This window comes from Vicia villosa, linkage group LG2 (genome assembly GCF_029867415.1).
Source record: "Vicia villosa cultivar HV-30 ecotype Madison, WI linkage group LG2, Vvil1.0, whole genome shotgun sequence".
NCBI classification, from domain to species: Eukaryota; Viridiplantae; Streptophyta; class Magnoliopsida; order Fabales; family Fabaceae; genus Vicia; species Vicia villosa.
In genome coordinates this window covers 154,623,297-154,649,164 of record NC_081181.1, presented here as the reverse complement: position 1 = coordinate 154,649,164, position 25,868 = coordinate 154,623,297, and the positions used below count along the sequence as shown (strand labels likewise).

General features: G+C 33.9%; 2 protein-coding genes across 3 annotated transcripts; one reads left to right on the top strand and one right to left on the bottom strand.

Moving 5' to 3' along the window:
* Positions 1-13,306: 13,306 nt before the first annotated feature.
* LOC131650388 (uncharacterized) lies at positions 13,307-14,650 on the bottom strand. Its single transcript, XM_058920099.1, has one exon. It carries the CDS (start codon positions 14,648-14,650, stop codon positions 13,307-13,309), a length of 1,344 nt encoding a protein of 447 aa, XP_058776082.1.
* Positions 14,651-19,918: 5,268 nt separating this feature from the next.
* On the top strand, positions 19,919-22,233 carry LOC131652583 (12-oxophytodienoate reductase 2-like). 2 transcript variants are annotated; one of them, XR_009298740.1, is made up of 6 exons: positions 19,919-20,075; positions 20,182-20,328; positions 20,445-20,575; positions 21,059-21,235; positions 21,390-22,032; positions 22,087-22,233. XR_009298740.1 is itself a non-coding variant. In XM_058922486.1 (5 exons), the coding sequence occupies exons 1-5, from the start codon at positions 19,999-20,001 to the stop codon at positions 21,971-21,973; spliced, it is 1,116 nt and encodes a 371-aa protein (XP_058778469.1). In that variant the 5' UTR covers positions 19,919-19,998; the 3' UTR covers positions 21,974-22,233. The 2 variants fall into 2 exon arrangements, 1 of the variants encoding a protein (XP_058778469.1); XM_058922486.1 differs by having other exon boundaries at positions 21,390-22,233.
* The last annotated feature ends 3,635 nt before the right edge of the window (positions 22,234-25,868 follow it).

Sequence of the window (25,868 nt, the reverse complement as noted above, 5' to 3'; positions counted from 1 at the left end):
CAAATCAAAGGGAGCAAGAGAAGACTGAATTTCACGTAAATAATCATCTTTGTCCATTGCATTGTTCACATTATGCATCAATTTTCTGTCTAATAAAGTAATGTTGCTTCTGTAGGTACATCTACAAAACGTGTTGAAGATGAACACGTTTTGGAGGTGCATCTATGAAACGTGTTTGTGCTCTTTTTTTACAGCAGTCTTGTAATTTTATGTGATTTTTGTTATTGTTTACAAATAGGTATGGTGCACCCTGATAATATCTCAAGAGAATTAGTTCCTTTAGTCGATGTTTCTCTGAATGTTGAAGGGATTGTCATAAATACGCTAGATGTTGGCGGTGACTTTAATAACAAGCAAGAGTTTGATGATCGTGAAAGCATGCTCACATGGATTCATAGGAATGCAACTAACCTTGGTTTTGGTGTGGTAATAGGAAGATCAGATAATGGTACGGAAAGAAGAAACGCTTACGTAACAATGGTGTGCGAAAGAAGTTGGATATACCATACTCCTCTAAAGAAGTTTAAAAGAGATGACACAGGTACTAGAAAATGCGAGTATCCATTTAAAATTTGTGGTTATATGATGGCTAGCAAGAAGTGGAAATTTAGTGTTATTTGTGGTTTGCATAACCATGATTTGTGCTCATGGTTACAAGGTCCTCCTAGTGTATGTCGGCTCATACCGGAAGAGAAGACATGTATTAGTGACATGTCCTTGAATCTTGTCCAGCCGAAAAATATACTTGCCACATTGAAACGGAAGGAACCTAACAACGTATCAAATATAAGGCAAGTGTATAACATCCGGTACCGCAATAATCAGGTGAATAGGGGAGATAGAGGTTAGATGCAACAATTATAGAAGTTGTTGGATGATAAAAATACGTGTCACGGTACCGAACTTGCGACGATGGAGTTACGGTCGGAGATATTTTGTGGACTCATTCGGATTCGATAAAGTTGTTTAACACATTTTCGTCAGTGTCATTCGTGATTCTGCCTACAAGACCAACAAGTAAAGACTTCCGTTATTTGATAAAGGTGGGGAGTTCACATCAAAAGTTGGTATCCTTTTGTGAATATATTATAATTCAACATGAGATCACTACACCATATACATCTAAACATAGTGTTATTGGTGAAAGGAGGAATATGACCATATATGAATAAATGCTTATTGAAAGAAAAATAACCTAACATATAATGTTTTTGTGGGTGAAGTACTCAAAATTTCCTTCTACATGCTTAACATAATTCTAGCCAAGAGATTAAACTTGGTTCTTAAGAAATTTGGTCAAGAAACACTCCATTTGTCAAGCACTTAATGATACTCAACTACTTATGTTTCAAACATATTATAGACTAAATAATGTAAAGGCTTGAAGATAAAAGTGAACCAATTATTCGTGTATGCTACCACACTACACGATCATACAAATAGGCACCCATCAAAAAAATGAGAAAGAAAAAACTCAAGATGAAACAAATGGGAACTATAAAAATAAAAACAATTATAAAATATTCAATCTTATGGTAAAGTTATTTTTACATGTTGATTGAGTGACATTGTTGTACCCCAAAATTTGCCCGCATCTTTTTTCAAAGAGAAGGTAACAGACTTCTGTCTAAAATTTGGAGTTTCATATAATCTTGGATTTTATTTCATAAATATCCTGATTTTATGAATACTCGGTTTTTTAGAATATTCGTATACGGTATTTTGGGTTCGCTGTTGAATTTATTCTTACACAAACGCCAAGTACTGTTTATCACTTCACACACGCTGTTTATTTGAGATTTATTTGCAGATAAATAGTACTGACGCAATTGGTACATAATTAAATTTTGCAGGCACAGAGTCCGGGGATTCAGACTCTACTGGTAACAATTAAATTATTATTGTTTTTTGTTTCCCACTAACTTTTGTACTATATTATTGTTTTCAAATCTTTTTATTTCAAATCAAATCCTAACTTTATTCCATACATCTTTCTTTTCAAACCCTACCATACACTTTCTTTCAAAACCTACTATCATTCAAACTTTCCTTTTTTGTACGGTATCACTTCATTCCCCAACGTCTCCATCCTTCTTTTCTCTCTATAAATACCCCTCATTTTTTCCATAAAATCTCACATCAAATTTCACCCATCCCCCAAATTTCTATCATACTATCTCATAATTGTTTTCTCTTCTTCCCCGGCAAAAAATGGCAAAGTGGGTGGATACGTTTTTTCTTATGGTCATCACTGTTTTTACGGTGATCATGTCTTTCTTCTGTCTGCATAGTCCTGAGAAATGCGGACCTGGGATGCTTACACTTCCGTGCATCTATTTTCTGTTGTTTATAGGATGGGTCTTTAATCGTCATATTTAGAATTTGTCGTATCCTTCGCTTTCAAATAATGTACCGTTCATTATATTTGTCGTACTGTTCGCTATATTTTTATGAAATATTTGTACTGTCAGTATTAAATATTATACTATTTGTTATACCGTCATTTAATTATCGAGATAATATTATGTGTGTTTATTGCTAGTTAAATACTTATTTCTGTGCATTAAATCGTTTTTCAATTTCATTATCAGTAATTTCGTTCGCGTACAGTATATTTTAATTATTTATTATGTTTGTGTTTTTCTAACAAATCATGTAAATAATTTTTCACCATTAACACAACAAAAACAAAAAGAAAAAATTAACTTTAACTGTTAAGTTTTCACTTTAACTGTTACGTTAATTCCCGAACAGCCAGTTAACAGTCAAACCCGCTGACAACACGATTCTCCGTGTTTTGTATCATCATTCAAATCAATCTTTCACATTTCAAAATTCCAAGATTTTTGTTCTAGAAGTCTTCTGATAATCACATGATCAGCAGAGACTCAACACTGCACAAAAATCAGGTACGCTTAACTGTCTCCTACACAAACAGTCCCTAACTAGGGTTTTTGTTTTTTTCAGGAGAACAAGTTTTTTGAGACCTCAAATGGATTTCATGGATCTCCATATGTCTCAAAGTACCACCAGACAAATTTTCAAACTTCGATTCGCTCGAACGCACAGTCAGCAGCTCAAACAGTCAACAGACGACCAGTTTGACCGAAAAGTCAACAGACAGTCAAAAATGCAATTTTTTGTCAACATCCATATTTTGTCAAAAGATTCATCATTTGATCTATGGTTGATCATAATTCATCAAGAAAAGTTCAGAAATCAACAAAACCCTAAGTTTCAAAATTAGGGTTTTCTCCTAAAAAGTCAACTGAACTTTGACCGGCCATAACACTTTCCTCGTTCATCCAAAAAATCCCAACCAAATCTTATTTTGAAGGAAATTCAATTATATTTCAAATGAAATTGGTCCTATGGTCATTGAATTTACCATTTGGAAAATATGAGCTCAGACATTACAGGTCATTTTCAAAGTGAACAAAAAATGGTTTTTTGTCAAAGCCCATAACATCAAGATAACTTCTCCAAATGCAAAAAAGCTTCCAAAGTAGCTTGTAGAGGACATCTTGAGGTTTCTAAAAAGTACAAGAACTCCTTCATATGATCAAAATTGAGGGATTTATGCCTTGTTGAAGTTGGCTATTTTTTGGGAAAACGCATGAAACTAGCATTGATCAAAAGTGTTTTTTTTTCAAAAGAGGCCAAGCATTCATGATCAAAACATGTTTCTAATGATGTTAAAGGGCTCCCACAACCAACATTAGGCCCATGACATTTTTGTTTCTTTTTTAATTTAATTTTATTACATTTAAAGTTAAATTAAAAAAGAAATGGTTCAAGACAATTATCCAAAGCTTTTGTCCTTAGCATGAGCCATCAAAATTGATCCAAACTCTGCAGCATAGAGATGTACAGCAGGCCTATAGCAAGAGGGGTGAAGAAAATTGAAGCCATGGCCAAGAAATTCAAAGCTTTTATATTAAAAAATTCAAAGGTTAAAAAACAATCAATGCTTGTTAGCTTAAGATTTCAGCACCTCTATTGCTTATAAATAGCTTAGGACACTTCAGTAACAAAGGACACACGAATTCAGAACCAAACATATGCTTGTAACACTCTTGTACCAACTTGAAAATTTCAAAGAAATTGAAAATTCGAATTTTGAGTTTGAGCTAGTTTCATTTGCAAACAATTGTCCAAACACGATCCTCAAGTGATTCTGAAACTATTCCAATAGTTTCTTTCAATCAAAACACCTTGAACCAAGCCTCAAAAGCTCACGGTTTGTTCAAACCAAAACCTACCAAAATATAATTATACATGCATATTTAACACGATGTAAACATATATTTGAGTTTGGTTTACTCCTCTGATCGTTTCTGGATAGTTAATTAGAGTTTGGTCACGTATTCACGAAGATACCATTTTAGGGTTCTTGAGCTCTATTTTAGGGTTTTTCGTTAGAGGCAAAATTAGACCAAACTAAGGCCATGGTTGTGATCAGTGAAACATTTGCAACGAAACCATGACCTCGCGCCAAATTTATTTCATGTCTAACCCCTATTCATGTTGCACAGGTGTGGTAGATATAGGTCTTTTACAGCACCCTGTGAACGAGCGATGTAAAAAGCCTATCTGATGAAGAAGACGAGACGTGGCTCCTTCCTATTGGTTAAGGGCGCGCGCGTTTTATTTTCTTTTAAATTTCTGATTCTATGCTTTGCAGGTCCTATTGTTACCATGCGCCTTCACTCCAATCACCATCAGATCAACTTGTCACTCAATCCAACGCCCATCTATTCCCTACCATGGATTCTTCCATCAGCCACACATGATCCATATTTAATATATTTTATATTTTTCTATTTTATTTAATTTTCTTTGCAAAATTATTTAAAAATAGTTTAAAAAATCAAAAAAATATGCAAAAAAATATTTTTAGGGTAATAAAATATTGTATTAATTTTTGACACAAAAATATTTTATTTTTCTTAATAATTAAAATATTTTGTTTAATTAATCAATATATATTCATATATTTCCCTTTTAATTATTTTTAACCTATCAAGAAAAATAAAAAAAAATATTTTCTTTTTATTAAATTAAGTTTATATATTATAAACTAATTTTGTACATATTTAGAATATTTTTCTCTTTAAGTTTAATTTATGTGTATAATTATTTGTATAATTATATGTTAATTAACTTAATAATCTCCAAAACAAATCTCAAAAATCCCAAAAAAAATTAATTTTATTTTAAAATTAATTAACAAACAATTTGAACATATTTTAGACTTAACTTTTTAGGTTTAAATTTTATTTTCTAATTCTTAACCATTTAATTAAATTGATTATGCATTAATTTTAATTAAAATTAACCATCCAAAAATCCAAAAATATTTCCCCTTTATCTTATTGCAATTTAAATTCATAGATAAGTGTATGGGTTGTCAAATTCATGTAAATAGCGTAGTTTACATTTCTCGCACAATCGATGTAATAGCATAGATTTACTTTCCGCATTTTACATTCCCGCACTTTAATTTCTGTACATATAAAACTGCGTGTATGGCAAGAATAATAAGTGAAGCGCTAGATCACTAATTTCAAAGATAAAAATAAATCACAATCACACTTGCACCTCTTAGGGTAATCCCTCTGTTACTCTTTTCAAAATTAAAACTTACTGTTTCAAATACAATTCAAATTTCTTCTGTACCCAGTCAAGGAAAGTTTTCTAAAGAAATAGAACCTTATAAACTTAGGGTATACCTCCTAATTGCTTGCTCAATAAAAAATAACAAAAGCTTTTCCACATCACTGTTTTTCAAAACAAACTTTCAAAAGACTACACTTTGTATATATCCAAACAAGGATCATTACGAAGTTAAAAATCTTTTTCAAACCATCAAAATATCTTTCGAAAGATAAACACTTTGTATACATCCGCACAAGGTTCATTACAAAGTTAACTCTCTACAAAATATTTAAAACCACATACAAGCATTTCAAAGCAAGACAAACGATTCAAACAAGTGAGCTAAGCAATTAAGAGCCCATGGATAACCATGGATACAATAGGGTGCTAACACATTCCCTTTGTATAACCTACCCCCAAACCCAAAATCTCTTTAAGGTCTTTTTCTGTTTCTTTTATAAACCTTTCCTTAATTGGATAAAATAAAAGTCGGTGGCGACTCTCTGATTTTCACAATTCAAAAATAAAAAGAAGAGTTAGTTCGCATCCCACAAAAAACCGAGGACGACAGACATCTCTTATGCATTTGAGTGAATATGAGAGAAAGAGAGACAGGTTGAGTAGATACGAGCAAGATAGATGTCTTTTGCTTATCAATCTTGAGAATTGAGAAAGTAAGTGTTACTTGAGCATGATCGTGAAATATTCTAGACCTAACTATGAATCCTATTCGTACATCTAGCCACTTTAGAGTCAATGAAGCTTGTAGTAGGAGGCTTTCCTTCAGGAACCCAACAGAAAACAGAATAGGCCTCTAAAGTTTGAGGACCCACTAAGAGGAAATCATCCTTAAATTTATTCTAATTATTAACATAAATGTCAAACTATTTGAGATCTTCACGCGGTGAGATCAACCCATGACCACATAGGTGGTCACGGGAGGTACGCATCACAACAAAAAGATGAAAAATATATTTAGAGATGGCTTCTAATCTGATATTCACACTAAAACTAGAACACCTTAAAAAGGCCCAGGCTTTCAGATGTAATTGAGAGGGAGCAATCCTCAAGTGCTTTAACAACCCTTCCTCAAATCCGTTGAAGGAAAATCTAAAATTTAACTCAATGAATATACATTCATAGAAAGGGACAGAGAACCCATCAAAATAACTGCATATCCTTTTGTCATAATCAATAGGGAGAATCGGTCAATCAAAGGGCGTACCTACTTCTATGAGTCACTCTAGCCATATTTTCATAAAGAGAGAAAGAGATAGTACCCAAAAATTCAGGATCTACTCGGCAATACTGGTTCATATTAGTCGGTTCCACAAGGCCGATGCAGTCTCAAGATAGAGTATCTTCCTGACCCTCAGGCAGCACCAGCTAAGAAGGGAAGTTTTATTCTGAATTTTAATTTGATATTTAATCTCAATATTGTTGGGATCCGGGACGTCTCTAATTCTGTAAAAACTAATAAAGTGATGAGTCATCCTCTCTCTCGGACGATAATCTCTACATCTGATAAAAGTCGGACGGGTGAGGGAAAACTACCATTTACCCCCAGGAAGTAGAGGAAACGTTATATGTTTGGTCACCATCAATGGATTTCCCAACACTCCCGTCACAAAAAGCATGGGAAGACTAATTAGAGGAGGTTTTGTTAAAAGAGGATTTATCATAAGCATTGTCGGACTCGTAATAGATACAAATTATATTTTGGTTAAGGTGATTATTTGTTTAGGAAGTAGGATTTGGGTTATTTGGGTTTTCTACCATAACAAGTGACGAAGAGTCACCATCATCGGAGCTACTCGTCAAACCCAAAGGTTGATTATATATGTTTTCCATGGCAAATACATAGGAATAGTACCTGAAGGGAAGGTAAGGTAAAGAAACAGTGTCAAGCAAAGGGGTGAAAGGTTGATGATGAGTCAAACACACTACTCTAACAGGGAAAGAAAACATCATAATTAAATATCACCTGAACTTCATGAAAGGAAAGATTGATTTCAGAAAGACAAAGCACATTTTATTTTGTAATGGGGACGGAAGTTCTTCCAGCGGGCCAAGCCCGTTTTGCCACCCCTATATATGCAGGAACCTAAATTGTCACATATGCAAATAGTCAAGTGGATCTAGAGATAACTTAAATACACAATTGACCATGTCATCTTGTTTCAAAAAGAGGATGGTCAAAGAGATAATTTGGTTGATTTTTTTTATTCACATTTGTGTAAGGACAAAGTGGAAAGGAGAAACAAAGTGAGATATGTGTTCTAACTGCTTAGTTTTTTAATCTCATGGTGCTCCAAGAAGAAAATAGTGGTAGCACTATTATCATGTGAAGTTGAATACATCTTATCATGCAATGAATCATGTTAATGTTGGGTCATCATGAGGGGGAAGCATTTACATTGGATCAAACACTCACCTAAAGATCAAAGACTCACCCAAACAAATGAGAGAGACACCACATAATCACCAAAAACCTTAAGGTGATAGGTGTATGGGTCCTCTCATTTATAAAGTGCTCAACCTCCACTTTTCTAAGCAATGTGGGACTTAGAACTCACACTTGTTTCTCCACACAACTCACTTTATTCTCAATAATCTCCCCCTCAAGTGTGAGTTCATCCACTATACTCTCCCTCAAGAAGAAGCTCTTTCATCTACATGCTTTTACCGCCATTGAGAGACACTCTTATCACGTCATGGGCACTTCAACGAAACACGCCGCCTGACCACCATGTCAGGAAGACTTTCGACACAATGAGCCGGTCCGTTTCTCGAATCGGGCTCTGATACTGGGTTATCATGAGGGGGAAGCATTCACATCGAGTCAAACACTCACCTAAAGATCAAAGACACACCCCCAAACAAATGAGAAAGACACCACATAATCACCAAAAACCTTAAGGTGATAGGTGTATGGGTCCTCTCATTTATAAAGTGCTCAACCTCCATTTTTCTAAGGAATGTGGGACTTAGAACTCACACCATTTTCCCCACACAACTCACTTTATTCTCAATAGTTAAGGAGTGTGCTTGCAACCTTTGCTGATTGAAATAAAGATAGACAAAGAAGAGGAAGTGAAACAACCCTATAATTCATGAAAGAATCAAACACTTTGAAACCAAATTTCACTTTCTTAGATATCAAGTAAGTAAGGGTAAAGTCGTTTTGGCATATTGTAAGACAAGTGGTTAAGTTGAAGATGTCCTAACAAAACCAATAAAGATTGAGAAATTCAAAAATAGAATGAGAAACATGTTAAGCATAATAAGTGTAGAGACTTTAATTTAAGAAGGAATAATGAGGTGTATTTAAAAAATATAATTTAAGTGGTTGGACTCATTGAGTAGTTTGTTGATTTTGGCAGAGTGAGTTGAGATTTTCAACTCGCTACTACTAGTAGGTTCGCCCTGCCTAATCCACTAAATTTTTTTTTAAGCTGAAAATATAATATATAAAGAAAAAAGGAAAACCGGATACACAAGGGGGGGACCAAGCCAAAACCCCTTAGGAGCGAATTCTAAGGCGTGGTGAGCCTTCCTTGTCTAACAAGTAATCCTTGACAAGGGCGGAATGAACAAAAGGAAACCAACAAAAACGCCCTAAAGACAATCCTAAATTCGCAAGGAAGTCAGCACAAAAATTGGCTTCTCTGAACGCGTGAGAAATCATAAACTCGATCGAGCGAGTGTATTCAATACAGCAAAGCCAACGAGATCTATACTTCCAAGGAACCAACGAAAAATCCGAAAACGCCTGCACCACCATCCTGCAGTCAGTCTCCAACCAGAGCTTATCATAACCCAAGTCCCTAGATTTTTCAAGAGCCACCATAACCGCCCATAACTCGGCCATGAACGCATCTCCTTCTCCCATGAAATCACAGAAGCTACCTAAGTGCACAGCAAGATGATTACGAAATATGCCCCCGAAAGCAATCAAAGAAGGAGATCCTCTAGCTAAGCCATCAACATTTACTTTGACCCAACCGAGAGTGGGAGGATTCCACAAAACCTCCAGAAAAAACAAGGGGTTGTTGGGCCGGATAGTGACATCAAAGCTCTTAAGGAAGGAGAAGCAAATGATGTTATTGTTAGAACAATTCTCAGTGAAATTTCCAACCAATTTAGCCCTAGAGATAATACGGCTAATACCGTTCTTCCAATGAATAATCTTTCCATCAAACAATCTTTTGTTTCTAGCATGCCACACTTGATAAAATACATTGCAAATGCAAGACATGGCCACATCCTTAGCCTGCTGGGACCACGAAGAATTAATCAAGGAAAAACAATCTTGCAGACAATTAACACGAAACCCACATTGCAGCCTTTGACAAAGCCACTTCCAGATGTTTAAGGCATACTGACAGTTGAAGAAGAGATGAGTTGTTGTTTCGGGACAATTGCAGCACAACCTGCACATAGATGGAAGCTGAAAACCTCGCACCATTAAATTCTCATCAGTAGGCATTCTATCATGGGAGATTCTCCAGATGAGCATAGAGTGTGAGGGAGGAACATGCTTGTTCCAAGGAGCTAAACACCCAGGCTTGAACGTAACCGGTTTTTGAACCATCGCAGAAGCAGACTTAAGGCTCAGGTCACCATTCACGGCATCTGTCCAAACAATTTGATCCTCAAAAGAAACCTCAGGAATTTTAACTGTGGCAACAAAAGAATTCAGGATGGGATATGCCGTCAACACATTAGCAGGGATGCACCAGTTTTTATCCACTATCCAATCTTTAACTAAAGTTTTCAAATTCTTATGAAAACAAGGAAGAATGTTAAACCTACACACCAAAGGTTTGCCTAGCCAAGGATCCAACCAAACATTGACTTTGTTACCATCACCAATAATCCATTGAGATTTTTCCATAACCGTCGTATAACAGTCTTTAATACTAGTCCATATGGAAGAACTAATGTGATGTTTGATCATTCGATTATTCTTGATAACCCTTGCAGCAAGAAGATTTGCCCAGCAGGAATTCCCTTTGACAAATCTCCAGCATAAATGAATATTGGTGGCAGAGTTGAGATCTTTCAAAGACCTGATACCAAGGCCTCCATCCTTTAAGCTGTTACAACAATGTCTCCAAGCAACTGTAACTATCTTCTTCTGCTCCGTATTGCCACTCCATATGAAATTGCGCATCCAAGACATGATTTGTTTAGTGAGAGCCTCAGGCCAGCTATAGACAGATATGCAGTGCACCACCATACTTTGGATAACCGATTTGACCAATTGAAGTCTGCCAGCCATTGATAAAAAGCTAGCTTTCCAACTTGCTAACTTAAGCTTTATCTTATCTGCAACATAAAGAAAATATATTGGCTTAGGCCTACCAACAAAAATAGGAGCACCAAGGTAAATAAAAGGTGGAGTAGCCATTGTGAATCCAATCAACTCAGCCAGTCTCTTGAATCTGTCATTGGACATGCCACCTGCATAAATGAGAGACTTTGAGTTATTACAAAATTGACCCGAGCAATTGGCATACTCTTGAAGTAAGTTGGATATGGCAGTCAAAGATTTTTGGTCCCCTCTACAAAAAATCATAATATCATCAGCATAGAGGGTGTGAGAGGGGACAAACATGTTTCTGTTAGCTTTAATAAGGTTAATCTGATTGGTGGCAACCAAATGAGAAATTCCCCTGCTTAACACTTCTTCAGCAAGACAAAAAAGCAGAGGTGACAAGGGATCCCCTTGTCTAACCCCATTCTTGCAGCTGAAGTAACCAGACTGTTTCCCATTAAAGCCCACAGAGAGCATGGCAGAGTGAAGCAAAGTTTTAATCCAACAGCAAAAAGTATTGCAAAAACCAAAAGCCTTGAGAGTATTAATAAGGAAATCCCAACCAAGAGTATCAAAAGCTTTAGATATATCAATCTTTAAAGCAAGATTGCCACAAAAAGCTTTATTATTAAGAATGTTAATGGCTTCCGAAGTGAGGCAAATACAATCTTTTATATTTCTACCATTAACAAAGCCCTTTTGCTCTTTAGAAATTAAAGCAGGCAAAATAGAGGCAAGTCTATCTGCCATAATCTTAGATATAATTTTAAGCTTAAAATTGGCAAGGGCAATAGGTCTAAAGTGGTTAATCATGTTAGGCTCATTAGTTTTAGGGATGAGGATGATAGTGTTGGCATTGTAATTGGGAAGAAGCCAGTCTTGTAAAAAGAATTGGGTAACAGCCCCAATGACATCACATTTAATGATGTCCCAGAATTTTTGAAAGAAAAAAGCCCCAAAGCCATCAGGGCTAGGGGCAGAGTCAGTTTTAAGGCTTAAAACAGCACTATGTATCTCAGCCTCACTAGGAATAATGGTCAGCATGGAATTCATGGATTCATTCACCAAGCAAGGAATCACTCTTTGTATAAGACCAGAATCCTGCAAATTCACATTTTGATTAAACAAAGTAGAAAAGTGATTGACAAGGTTAGATTCAATAATGTTATGATCAGTGATGACAGTATCGTTAATATTCAAAGAAGAGATCAAATTATGTTTCCTCCTGATCTTAGCATATGTGTGAAAGAACCTGGTATTTCTGTCCCCATCACAGTGCCAATTTATGTTAGCTTTCTATTTCCAAAACTCTTCCTCAATAATAAGGGCTTTTTCCAATTCATGCTGGGCTTTGGCTTCATCCACCTGCAATTGATCAGTATAACCAGAGCAGCCTATTTGCATCTGAATATCCTTTATCACCTCTTCAGCCTTAGTGACATTAACTCTAACATCTCCAAAAGTGCACTTATTCCAGTCTTTAAGCTTAGCCTTAAGGAGCCTGAGTTTCCTATCCAAAATGTACATAGGGCAGCCAAAACATCTAGTATTCCAAACATCTTTAATAATTTTTTCACAATCCTCATGTAAACTCCACATTTTCATGAACCTGAATTGAGTTTTGTATTTAACATTATCTAAGGCACATGAAAGTAACAAAGGATAGTGATCAGACCTGACTTTAGAGAGAGTGTGGCAAACCAGGGTGTTACAAGCATCAATCATGTCCATATTGCATATGACTCTATCTAATCTTTTTTCTGTAAGTTGCCTGCCTTTTCTCCCATTGCACCAAGTATAAAAATTACCAACAGTAGGCAGGTGGATGAGGTGATTTGAATCAGACCACTGGAAGAATTCTTTCATAGGAATATTGTTAGGGTTGTGCATCCCTCTATACTCATCTTCACTAATAATAGCATTAAAATCTCCAATGAAGGTCCAAGGGTAATTATAACTGAGCATAAGATTATTCAAATTAGTCCACAAAGTTCTTCTAATACAAGTGGAGGCATATATAGCAGTAAAACAAAAAAACCTTGTTATTCATAGTTAAAGAGAAAGAAACATGTTGCTCATCCACCATCAGAAGAGTAGGGTTAAGAGTAGACTTACAGAAGCACCACAAGTTAGGAAGAAGACCATCTCTTTTATTGAAAGCAAAGGGTTTCAAGTCAAACCTGTTCATCCATCTTTGAGGAAACTTACAAAAATCCATCCAAGGTTTAGCAATAAATACCAAATCAGGAGAATTATTTTGAATCAAGTTCTTTAAGGCCAGTCTAGAGGAGCTATTGGCAATGCCTCTAATGTTCCAATAGAGGCACTTCATAAGGTAAGATTTTTGGGACCAGCCAACGGACTGGTTTTGGAAGCAGAGCTGTTCTTTTTGTTCCTTCTTTTTTTGCTGGTGACCAATTGAAAATCTTTCTGTTGAAATAAATCGACTCCTGGATCATCCAAGTCAGCCATGTTATCCCACGATTCCTTCAAGAAGTCAGTTACTTGTTCCTTTAATCTTTCATCAAGCTGGGTTTCAGGCACAAAGTTGACCATTTGAGTGGCATCAACATACTCACTTTCAGAGGATCCATCATTGTCCAAAGAATTACCATTTGAGGGAACAACAACTAATTCATTAGTAGCCACCTCCAGAACCGGATTATTATCCTTAGTCTGAATGTTTTCCAAATGCTCATCTTGAGCCTGAGCCTCCACTTCAGTAATCCCATCCTCCACATGTAGAGGGCTCCTATGTGCCATAGATGTTTCCCCATTAGTGAAAACCCTCCCAGTAGGAACATAGGCAGAAGTGTCCTTCTTTTGAACAGGGGTACTTGACTTACCATTTACTTGTTCTTTCCTTTTACAGTTTGTAATAGAGTGTGCAATGTTGTTGCAGAAGCTGCAGAATTCCGGAATTTTTTCGTATTCAATATCCACAAAAAAGGCAAAACCCACCCTTTCCACTAGAATTTTATAGCTGAGCTCTTTTGTAAGATCCAAATCCACCAGAATCCTAACAAAATGTCCAAAAGGGCGCTCGAAAGCCGATTTATTAGATGCAGAATCAATGCAAATCGGCGTTCCAATGCTACTGGCAATTGAAAACAGTATCCTTGGTCTCCAATACTCTTGAGATAATCCATGGATTCGTATCCACACCTGCGCTGAAGTTTGCTTAAGCGTAGAAGGGATAAAATCCTTTGTCCAAGGAAAAAGTTTAAGGATTCCATTAGGTATATTCCAAGCACTAACCGAGCGAACCCTGTGAACATCTTCTAACGAAGAAAAAGCGAATTCAAAAAAGCCTTTACCTAAAGAGGTGATACCCCATTTTCCAATAGAAGGCCATAACTCCAAAAGTTTGCTCTTTAAGTTAACGACCGTGAGAGGTTGAGATCCTTTAGACCAAACCACCCTTCCGTGAAGATGATGCTTGCAAGCTTCGACTCCCAGGGCATATTCTTCTTCCGGAATTGTTATGGCAAGCCTATCCCCTTTAAGACAAGGAGTCGGGAGCTGACTGAGGGGGATATCACAAACGTTGTTTGAGACCATAGCAGCAAAAGACTTAGCTTTCACCGTGCCGGTGTTCTTTGAAGTTTCGTTGAGGTTGGGTGAATTTTTGACAAGCCCATGAGTTTCCGGGAAGAGAAGCGAAACATCCATGGTAACCAGAAAAGAGGAGAGGAGAAGATGGCAAGAGGAGAGGAGAAAGAGGTGAGGAAGAGACAAGCGCGGCGTTTAGGCAAAACGGCGAGGAGCGAAAAACTAGCCGTTATCAGTCATTGCTTCCGCCTAATCCACTAAATAGACATGACTATAATTGGGTCGAGCGGATCAACTTATTTGGTTAAAATAAAATACAAAACTTTTTTTTCAATTTTTTTACTTATAATTCATAATTCATTTTTAATTGTTTTCCTCTAAAGTGTAAAGAGAAATGTCAATTAATATATCACTTTAATTTCATAAAGTTAACCTCAAGTTTCTCATAATTAACTCATTAACTTTTTATTTTATATGGTTGATTTATTACAAGTTTTTAGATGATTAAATATTAATATATAAATAATTTTTTATATTTTTAGTTGACTTGACTCTTTAATTGCATGGATAGGAATAGACTAGACCGAGTTAGGTTTTATCAAGCTTGAATTTGACCTGTTAAAAATTTCAAAGTCGATAGCCTATCATAGTCTTATTTTTAGGTCTGAGTTGAGCCTTTTCGAAGATCTGATTAGTCTACTAACTTACTTAAAAGCCAATTTCATTTGAACATTTGTAAATAATAAATTCAACTAATATTACATAAACTAACAAATTAAAATAACAATGAGACTAAATGTTTATTTTTATTGACTCATTCAATTTTACCTATTAGCATAAATTTTGTGATACTATTTTGAAGCTGTCGAAATCACGAAGGATTAGCAAGCGCTAAGCCTAAAACGAAAATACAAGTCTGCAAGCGACAAACCTATCAGATAAAGTGTTGGAATCCACCAAAAGAGAAAATACTTGAATTTTATTATGATAAAAGATAACATTGGCGGCCACACCCAAACATGTTTGAATACATAAAAATAAAACCTAATGGGATTTTAATCCCAAACAAAAATAAAACAGAAAAAGAAACCTTAATGGACTTTTAATCTAAAACAAAAATAAAAAAATTATGGAAAATATTAAAATGTTGTATTCGGGCCTGAAACAAACTCGGATGATTTAAAAGGCCCATATGTCGCTGCAAATTAAATGGGTTGGACTCGTGAGCCGATTGCCTATCGGAAAGGTATAATAATAGTCATTTTGATATCGGACACCAAACTTTTACAGTTCCTGTCGAACCTTTCTGACGCATGACTTCTTCTTCGATACACGCAGTCATCCTTCCTACCTCATTTTTGTTTGAGATAACTTATGAAAACAAATTATGACAACAACTAATGGCCTTATTCATAAGTTTTTTTTTTCAAATTATTTTCATAAGTTCTTCAAGACAACTAATCAATATTTTTCAAATTTTATTTCAAAATACAAAATATTATATAATAATAATAAAGTTATTCATGTTTATTTAAATAGGTCGGCCTGATAGACTTAAAAAGGTTTTTTGTATGGCTTGTAGCCTAACCTTTTTAGTTAAATAGGCTTATAAAAAAACCTAAGCCTTTTTTATTTTTTAAAAAGTAAGGCCTGACCTGAGCCTGTGTGGCTAGGTCGTAGGTCCCTGTTAGTAGGGGTGACAAATGAGCATGGTTGTCCCGTTTAGGACCGCCCCGCAAAAGCCCATAAAAAATGAGGCGGGACGGAGCGAGCATACTTGATGGTGCGAGCCTAAAACCTTGGCGGGCCTCTCACTAAAAGTGAGGGCGAGGTAGAGCGGACCTAGGGCACTGCATCTTTTAAGCCTAAAAATACAAAATTTTATGTAATTTTCAGTGCCGGTAAAAGCACGTAAAAAAAGGGAGGGCAGGGCGGACACCTTAAAGGATGCGAGTCTAAATCCTTAGCCCACCCTTACCTGTTAGTTGGTCTGACATATTCCCATCATTAGTTGCATATTTTAATGTCTTTAAAATATCTTTATGTTTATTATTTTTTATATATTTTTTACATTATTTTTGTGAATATGTTAATTAATATCTTTCGTAGAGAGTTCAAAGACTTAATTAAACATAACAAGGTTGTATCTCTTATATCATTGATGTAGTCTGTAAGAGGCTTGATTTTTTTATTCAAAAAGGGATAACGACACAGTTTGTTGTCCGTTTACCTTTTATTTCTATATAAAGCTTATTATATATGAAATTTTATATAAAAAAAAAATTAAATGGCATTGAGGGGATTCACCTACCAATCGACCATAAAAAAGAAGGGGATGAGATTTGCAACATGATACCTCTAATTAGTTTGGCTGCTCTTTTTAAGATGAATTAATACGGTACGGGTTGACTCTTTTTGCTGTCCAATAAATTAGTTGTGTTACCTATATTACAAGTAACTAATCAATTAAGTTGACTAAATAAACAATTATGTATGTTACTTAGATTTCAAGTGACTAATTAATTATGTTGACTAAGTAAATTAGCTATGTTACTTATATTACAAGTAACTAATTTAATTAAGTTAACTAAGGTGTTTTGGGTTTAATTAGTGAATCAAACTCAATTCAACTTTGTTAAATAGTGTTTATAAAAAAATGTATAAAATAGTCACACTTATGTGATTATAGAATCAACATGAGCTATACATACAATTCCAATTGAATTCCCTTTCTCATTCTTTATGTGAAATAACAATTCTAACACTTAGGAGTTTAGAGCAGAAATGTAAAGCTAATATTATGTAAATATATTTTAATACCTAGCATATACGAGCCTTCTGCTAACAAGAGGATTAATTTTTGTACCAGAGGTTGAGCTGTCTTTTTCGTTGAAATGTATATACTATCATAAACATTTTCTTTTCAACACTCACTCTCATCTAAATTAAGAGTAAATTATAGGCAAGGTGCGTTGTATTTCCTCATGGATAAAATATTAGGGGTGGCAATTGGATCCATTAACCTAAAATCCATCCAATCCATCCACCAAAAAATCCATCCAATCCATCCACCAAATAAAAAAATAAGTTAATGGATGGATTAAATCCATCCATTTATATACATGGATGGATCCAATCCATCTAACACATTTTGATAATCCAATGGATTATTTTTATTTTATATTTTAAATGGTTTAAATTATTTACGAGTTTCTTCAGAAAATTGAAAAATCGAGTTTTTTTCTGAAAAAAAATGAAAAATCGTGTTTTTACGAAAAACGAAAAAATCCAGTTTTTTCGGGAAAACAAAAAAATCGAGGTTTTTCGAATTAACGAAAAATCGTGTTTTTTCAGAAAAACGAAAAATCGTGTTTTTTCAGAAAAACGAAAAATCGAGTTTTTTCAAAAAAACAAAAAAATCGTGTTTTTCCGAAAAACGAAAAAAATCAGGTTTTTCCAAAAATACAACAAAGTCGAGTTTTTTTTCAGAAAAACGAAAAAGTCGATTTTTTTTTGGGGAAAACGAAAAAAATCGAGATTTTTCCAAAAAACGAAAAAACTATTTTAAAATACGTAAATTATTATTTTTATGAAATTTTTAAAAAAAACAAAATATTTTAATTATCTTTTGGATGGATGGATATTCATCCATTAGAAATTTGTTAATTGATGGATTTTATTCCTTAATGGATGGATTAAATTGGATTTTTATTTAGAGAGTTTAATGGATTGTAATGGATTAATGGATTGGTTTGATCCATCCATTAAAGATCCAATTCATATTCATCCAATCCATCCATTTTGCCACCCCTATAAAATATGAATATAGTAGAATCCAATTCCATCAAGCATATATTATTAAATATGAATATAGTACTACTAATAATTCTACTAAAGCAAAAGTCTCCACGGTGGGGACAAATTATTCGGTTGATGAAACTCCCCACCATTATTTGTGTTGTGACCAGTTAACTATACACTATATGAGTGGTAGTTATAATTATTAATTGAATTATCAGCAATAATATATTCCATATATAGTAAGATTTTGTGATCTCACACAGACAGATGAATCAAATTGGACTGCCATAACGCAATGGCACACGTCACCAATAATAAATATAAAAGAACAACTTTTTTATTAATCACAAGTGTAACTTCAATCAATCATAAAATTTCATTTAATTTTAACATATTTAATTAATTATAAAATAGTATAATTATTTATTGTTTCCGAAATATTTTACATTGAGAATAAATTTACTCAATCTTTTGAGTTGAGTTGATAAAAATTTACCTAAATATAAATTAAAGTCGCCCCACTTTTTGTACTCTATATTATAGTGGATTGGAATTCACCTTCTAATGTCTTAGACTATGTACAATGGTTACATTATTCAACACCCTACTTTTTCACTTTTTATCTTCCACATCATCTTCTCTCTCTTCCACCTAATAATTCAACACCTATTCAATTTTTTTTCATTACAATGGTTTTGTTTAATAAAATTCAACACCCTACCCCACATCATATTCTTATTTTCTTTTAAAGTTTTGTTTTTATGATTATATATTAATATCTATTATCAATTAAAATTAAATTAAAATAATTAATATTTAAACTTTTTTTTTAAATTTAATAATTTATTTATTTTTTCTAATTTTCTATTCTTAATTTTTTTTCTTGCAAGTAATAAATAAGAGATGTAAAAATAGTTATTTTTTAAACAATGATTTTTTTAAGGCTAAATAGAAAAAAAATTGAGAGAAAAAAGTGAATTTTTTTTTATGAGTCCAAATCAAATGAACCAAGTCTCTATTTATAGAGGAAAAAAAATAATGAATTTTGATAAAAATAAAAATAAATAAAAAATTTATTTACTATGAAATAATTAATTTTAAATGATTAAAAGAAAATAAAATCTAAATAATCACAACAACCAATAAAATTGTGTAAAGTGTTGCATGTGGCCCCACTTTTTTCTCATTCAACATGTTGAATCTTTTCAACACCAATTAATCCACATCACATTAAACACCTCATTCAACAAACCATTGTAGACATTCAACTATTGAATAATTTTTTCAACACCCTCATTGTAAATGGTCTTATACGTCCCTATTATATTTGATATCCTTATACAATTACAATCTGAATGGTTAGCTTTTGAAACTCCTGTGTATATTAGTTTTGATTTAATTATGAGAAAATAAATAGAGGTTTTATTTATTCATATTTTAATATAAATAATATTTTATGAAATTTTATTTAATTAAAATTTAATCATGACAAAATACAGTAGTCAGTAGTCTATCATGTACACCGACGGCGTTGACGCAGCTCAACTTGTTTGACGAAAAAAGTAGCCGCCACTTTTAGTTTCACTATAAAACTAATGCATACCATCTTCAACTTTCATATTCAATTCTATCTTTCCTTTTTGTTGAAGTTAACCAAGTGAAACCAAATGGCTGGTGTTGTTGAATCTGATCCTATTCCTCTTCTTACTCCATACAAAATGGGCAAATTCAATCTCTCTCATAGGTACTTTTATCTTTATCTTTTCATTCAATTTTTGTTTTTCATTTCAATGTTCTTCAATAAATACTCACCCACCATGTGTTTGTGTAAATTACTCAATTGATTTCAGAGTTGTTTTGGCACCACTCACAAGACAGAGATCATACAAGAACGTTCCTCAACCTCATGCTATCCTTTATTACTCTCAGAGAGCCATTGGTTCTAATGGAGGTCTTCTTATAACTGAAGCTACCGGTGTCTCTGACACTGCTCAAGGGTAAATAATAGCTAATTCAATCATTCTTCAAAATTATGTTTCATTTTGTTTTTTTTTTATAGATAAATAAATTGTGTTGATTAAATTACTTTTTTCATGTATATAATTATGTGAAGGTATCCCGACACACCGGGTATATGGACTAAAGAGCATGTTGAGGCTTGGAAACCTATTGTGGAGGCTGTTCATGATAAAGGTGCTACCTTCTTTTGTCAAATTTGGCATGTTGGAAGAGTTTCTAATTCTGGTATGAACTATTTCCTCAAATTATCAATTCAGTTATCCAATTTTCTTTGCATACATGCTTAATACAGTTTTTACATAAAACATAAATGAGGTATTATATTGATTTGATCCTATTGCTCTGAGTGACGTGTAGCTATCTGTTTTTAGTAACATAAATAATGATATGATGTATACTTGCACAGTAGGAAGGACTAAGGAGTATCACATATTACCTTAAGTGAAGAAACTTTATTGATCAATTTGTAAATATTGAGCAGCTCAAGCTAAACAATTTGTTAATAATGTGTCATGTTGCCTTTTGCATCAATCAAACATGAGCCTACCATTGGTTGCAGTAAAATGGATATGATTGGAGTGGGAGGTTGTTGTAATTTAGTATTACTAAGGGGGAACTACATTTAGAATTTTTAGTTTATATACATAAATGCTCATGCTTGTGATGTAAAGACTCAATTTATGCTCATTTCGTTGTTATTCTCAACAGTTTATCAGCCGAATGGGCAAGCACCAATATCTTCTACAGACAAGCCACTTACACCGCAAATCCGAAGTAATGGTATTGATGAAGTTAAATTCACACCACCAAGGCGGCTAAGGACGGATGAAATTCCAGGCATTGTCAATGACTTCAGACTTGCTGCAAGAAATGCTATTGAAGCTGGTAAGTTAACTGATCTCTTAAATCTCTCCGGAACGCTTAAATGCTTCAATGCATCATAATGCAATCTTTTTCAGACACTGAACTGTTTGTTGCTTTAGAGTGCACTGAGACACTTTACAATTATATAACATGCCCATTGGGATGCAAATTGCAGGATTTGATGGGGTTGAGCTCCATGGTGCTCATGGCTACCTAATTGACCAATTCATGAAAGATAAAGTGAATGACAGAACAGATGAATATGGTGGATCCCTTGAGAACCGTTGTCGATTTGCTTTGGAAGTTGTTGAAGCTGTAGCAAATGAGATAGGAGCAGAAAGAGTGGGAATAAGATTATCACCTTTTGCAGATTATGCAGAAAGTGGAGACTCCAATCCCGAAGAATTAGGACTTTATATGGCCAATGCCCTCAATAAATATGGTATTCTATATTGTCATGTGGTGGAACCAAGAATGAAAACTGTTCACGAAATAACCGAATGCCCTAACACCCTTGGACCAATGAGGAAGGCCTTCAATGGCACTTTCTTGGTTGCAGGAGGTTACACTCGACCTGATGGGATTAAGGCCATAGCTGAAAACAGAGCAGACCTTGTTGTTTATGGTCGTTGGTTCTTAGCTAATCCAGATTTGCCAAAGAGGTTTGCACTTGATGCTCCTCTCAACAAGTACAACAGGGAGACATTCTACATTTCTGATCCAGTTATCGGTTATACAGACTACCCTTTTCTTGAATGAAGAAACAAGTGCTGTAGCATCCGAGTGTCAAACCTCCTCACTAAATAAGTTATTTAGGCCTTGCAAATTGGTTTCTGGAATTGAGTTAGTCAGTGAAATAAGAGCTTTCAAGCTTATATATGTTATTGATTGCTCTCATGCCTATGCTTTGGACCCAATTGACACATTTTCTAATTGGTCAGGGAACATAGTATGTAAATTTTAAACTATTGTTGTATGTGATAAGTCAATTAATGCCAACAAGATCTGATTCCACTGTCTCATGTTTGTTACTTCAAACAATCCATTTCTTTTTAGGTGTACTAAATCAGATAAGATCTGATTGCTGATTTAAATAATTAAAATTGGTGGAAACATGATCAAAATTCTTTGCTGGTTCTTGGGTTAAACTAGTTTTAAACATTTGTAGAGGTCTTATATTTCACTGCCAAACCAAGTAAGAATATATATGTGCAAAATACCAAGTCCAAAACTTCAGCTTTTATCATTTAGGAAGGCATAAAGTTCATAGGAACAGTGAAGTTGTCTCCTCATTTCATTGAAGGAAATTCATTATATGTATCCTCTCAAAGTTTCAATTTTTGTATCCTAAATTCCTAATGCATGAACTTGAAACACTACCTGAAAAAGCTTTGCTTTAAAAGAGTATATCCAAGTTATAATTTTCAGTCAAAATCAAAATTCCATCCTTTGCTCAAAAGAAAAGAAAGAGGCCCTACCAGGCTTGAAATGGTAATGAGTAGCAATTTGTTATAATTCGGGCTTTTACTTTTTGGCCCACTCCTCTTTTATGATTGATCAATCTGCCTCAAAAAGGGATTCCATAAACCCCTAATTTGAAAACATTGCAATATAAGGAAAAAAAAAAGCAGGTAGAGCCAAAAAAAAAAGGAGTCTGGTATGCAGCCAAGGGAGATGCAGGAATTTTGAATTCAATTGGAAGATGAGTGAGTAGGAGACTTGTTCGTTTTTAGCTGATGTATGACTTAAATTAAGCTAGCAAAGAAAATACAATTTCTAAAGAGATAAAATTTTTAGAGTTTAATTGCAAAATTGGACAAGAAGACTATTACTTGGATATTAAGAATTTTGCTTAGTCACTAAGAAACACCTGACATGGATCTTCTTTTGGAATATTTACGGTAAAATCAAAATATATAATTGTACGACATATCGTAATATAAATAATATAGTAAACATATATTTGTTATGATTAAACATATCATAATATAAATAATATAGTAAACATATATCTGTTATGATTAAATTGATTTCTTTAAAAATAGACATAATAAACTGAGAATGATATTGACCTCTTTCTGGTGGAACGATCATAATGTTATTTTCTGACCAAATGGGATAGTCAGAATATATAACCATACAAAAAAAACTCATCATTCAAGAATTAAGTCCAATACAATATTCATTTATATTCAATCAAGTTAATAATTGTTATAATAATTATATCTTATTTACATTATTAAATAAAATAAATTCATAAAATTTAACATTCTTCCACTTGGATGCTTTTAATTAATCATTAAAATATCACAATTATAATAAACAAACATGTCAATTATTTATCATCAAAACAGTGTGACAAAACAAATATTTAACCATGCAGAAACTATATTTGATAAGGAAACAAATCATACATGTCAAATACTCAAATTTAATATAACGATAATGAATATGGATTAACATAATATAATTAAGTTTATAATTCAATAATGGTCTAAACATCTGAAATATTATAAGGGATATGATTATTAAATTGACGTCATCTTATACATATCTCATTATAATAACTAAATGCAACAATATACTCTCACTAATCTAGAATTTCAAATGACTTAACTACACCCATGTTGGTTGCATGCCTTTGAAAAACTTCAATAAGTCATTGGTTGGTGGATCTGCCAACATGTTCTCTGTAGCAAGATGTTCAATTCGAGTCTGAAACTCAAGAAACTTCTCTCTAACAAATAGATACTCCCTCCATTCCTATTTATAAACAAATTTTAACTTTCTAGATTCATTGAATAATTGATGTATCTAACTTATAAAAGTCTAAATACATCATTTATTCAATGAACTAAAAAAGTCAAAATTTGCTTTTAAATAGGAATGGAGAGAGTATTTAATATCAAAATGCTTTGAGCGATAAGAGCTCTTAGTATGTTGAGAGAAATGCACTATTGCAAAATTATCGCAATATATCACAAGTGGCCTAGATATTCTTTCAACAACTTTGAAGCAAGAGATTAGGTTCTTTAGCCACATAGCTTGACAAGTAGATTCATAGCAAGCTACATATTCTTCCTTCATGGTTGAGGTAGTTGTAAGAGTTTGCTTACCTACAAAACCAGAATCAAAATAACCAATAACCTAAAGTTGATCAAACTTTTTATAGGTCAACATGTAATCATTGGTTCCCTACAAAGATCACATGACCTTTTTAACGGCTTTCCAATGACCCAAACGTGGGTTACTCGAGTATATCCCTAAAACATTAATTGCATATGCAATATCAGGACGAGTACGAGCATACATCAAACTACCAACAGCGGGAGCATATGAGATTGTTTCCATTTCAGCAGTTTCTTTGTCATTTTTTAGGACATTCAGATTTAGAGAGCTTATCACCCTTTTGGATAGGCACAGTGCACGAGAAGCAATACTACATATTAAATCGCTTGAGGATCCTTTCAATATATATTTTTTGAGATAAACCAAGAACACCACGTGACCTATCACGAAGAATTTGGATGCCTAAAACAACAAAAGCGTCACCTAGGTCCTTCATATCAAAGGGGTTACTTAACATCAATCTTGTCTTTTTCAAAAGATTAACATCGTTGCTAGCAAGAAGGATATCACTGATTTGAAGCATTCACATTGAATCCAAAAGAAGTGACAACTTGGTCAAACTTTAAATACCATTGTCTAGATGCTTGTTTTAATCCATAGATGGATTTTTTTTAGTTTGCATACTAACTGCTCTTTTCGTACTTCAACAAAATCTTCTGGTTGAATCTGTAAACATCTTCAACAAGTTCTCCATTCAGAAAAGATGTCTTCACATCCATCTAGTGAAGTTGCAAATTGAAGTGTGCAACCAAAGCCATAACAAATCAAGAAGCATCTTTGGTAGAGACGGGTGAGAAAGTCTCTTTCTAATCGATCCCTTCTCTTTGACTATAGCCATTTGCCATTAGTGTGGATTTGTATCTATCAATATTATCATTTGGATTATATTTAATTTTGAAAACTCATTTGCATCCAATAGCCTTGCAACCAATTGGTAACTCCATGAGATCCCAAACACCATTATTAGACATAGAATTTAATTCATCATGCAAAGCATTAAGCCAACCTGAAGCAAGAGAATAAGAAATTGCTTCATTAAAGGTGGTAGGATCAGCCTCACCATGAATATCGAATTCATGCTCTTGTCGATACACAACAAAATAATTTGATATTGAAGGCTTGCAGGCTCTCTGAGATCATCTCAGTTGAACCACTTCAACGATGTTATTTGATTCAGTAACACCAATAGGCTTTATAGCATCAACTTGTTCATGTTCACCTGTCTCTGGTGTCATAACTTGATCATTATTTTGAATAACTAGAATCACAACCTCGTTAAGGAAAGGAACAATTGGTATAGGAAGAAAAGTACGATCTTCTTTGGGAGTAACTAGTCGTGGCGTAGAGACGCCACTATCTCAATCATCCTCAAAGAAAATTGCTCGATCAGATTCAATAACTCATGTAGAATGAGAAGGACAATAAAATCTACAACCTCTAGACCCAATATTATATCCAACGAAGAAGCTATTAACAGTCGGTAAATCAAGTTTCTTCAGTTGAGGGTTATCATGTTTGACTTCCG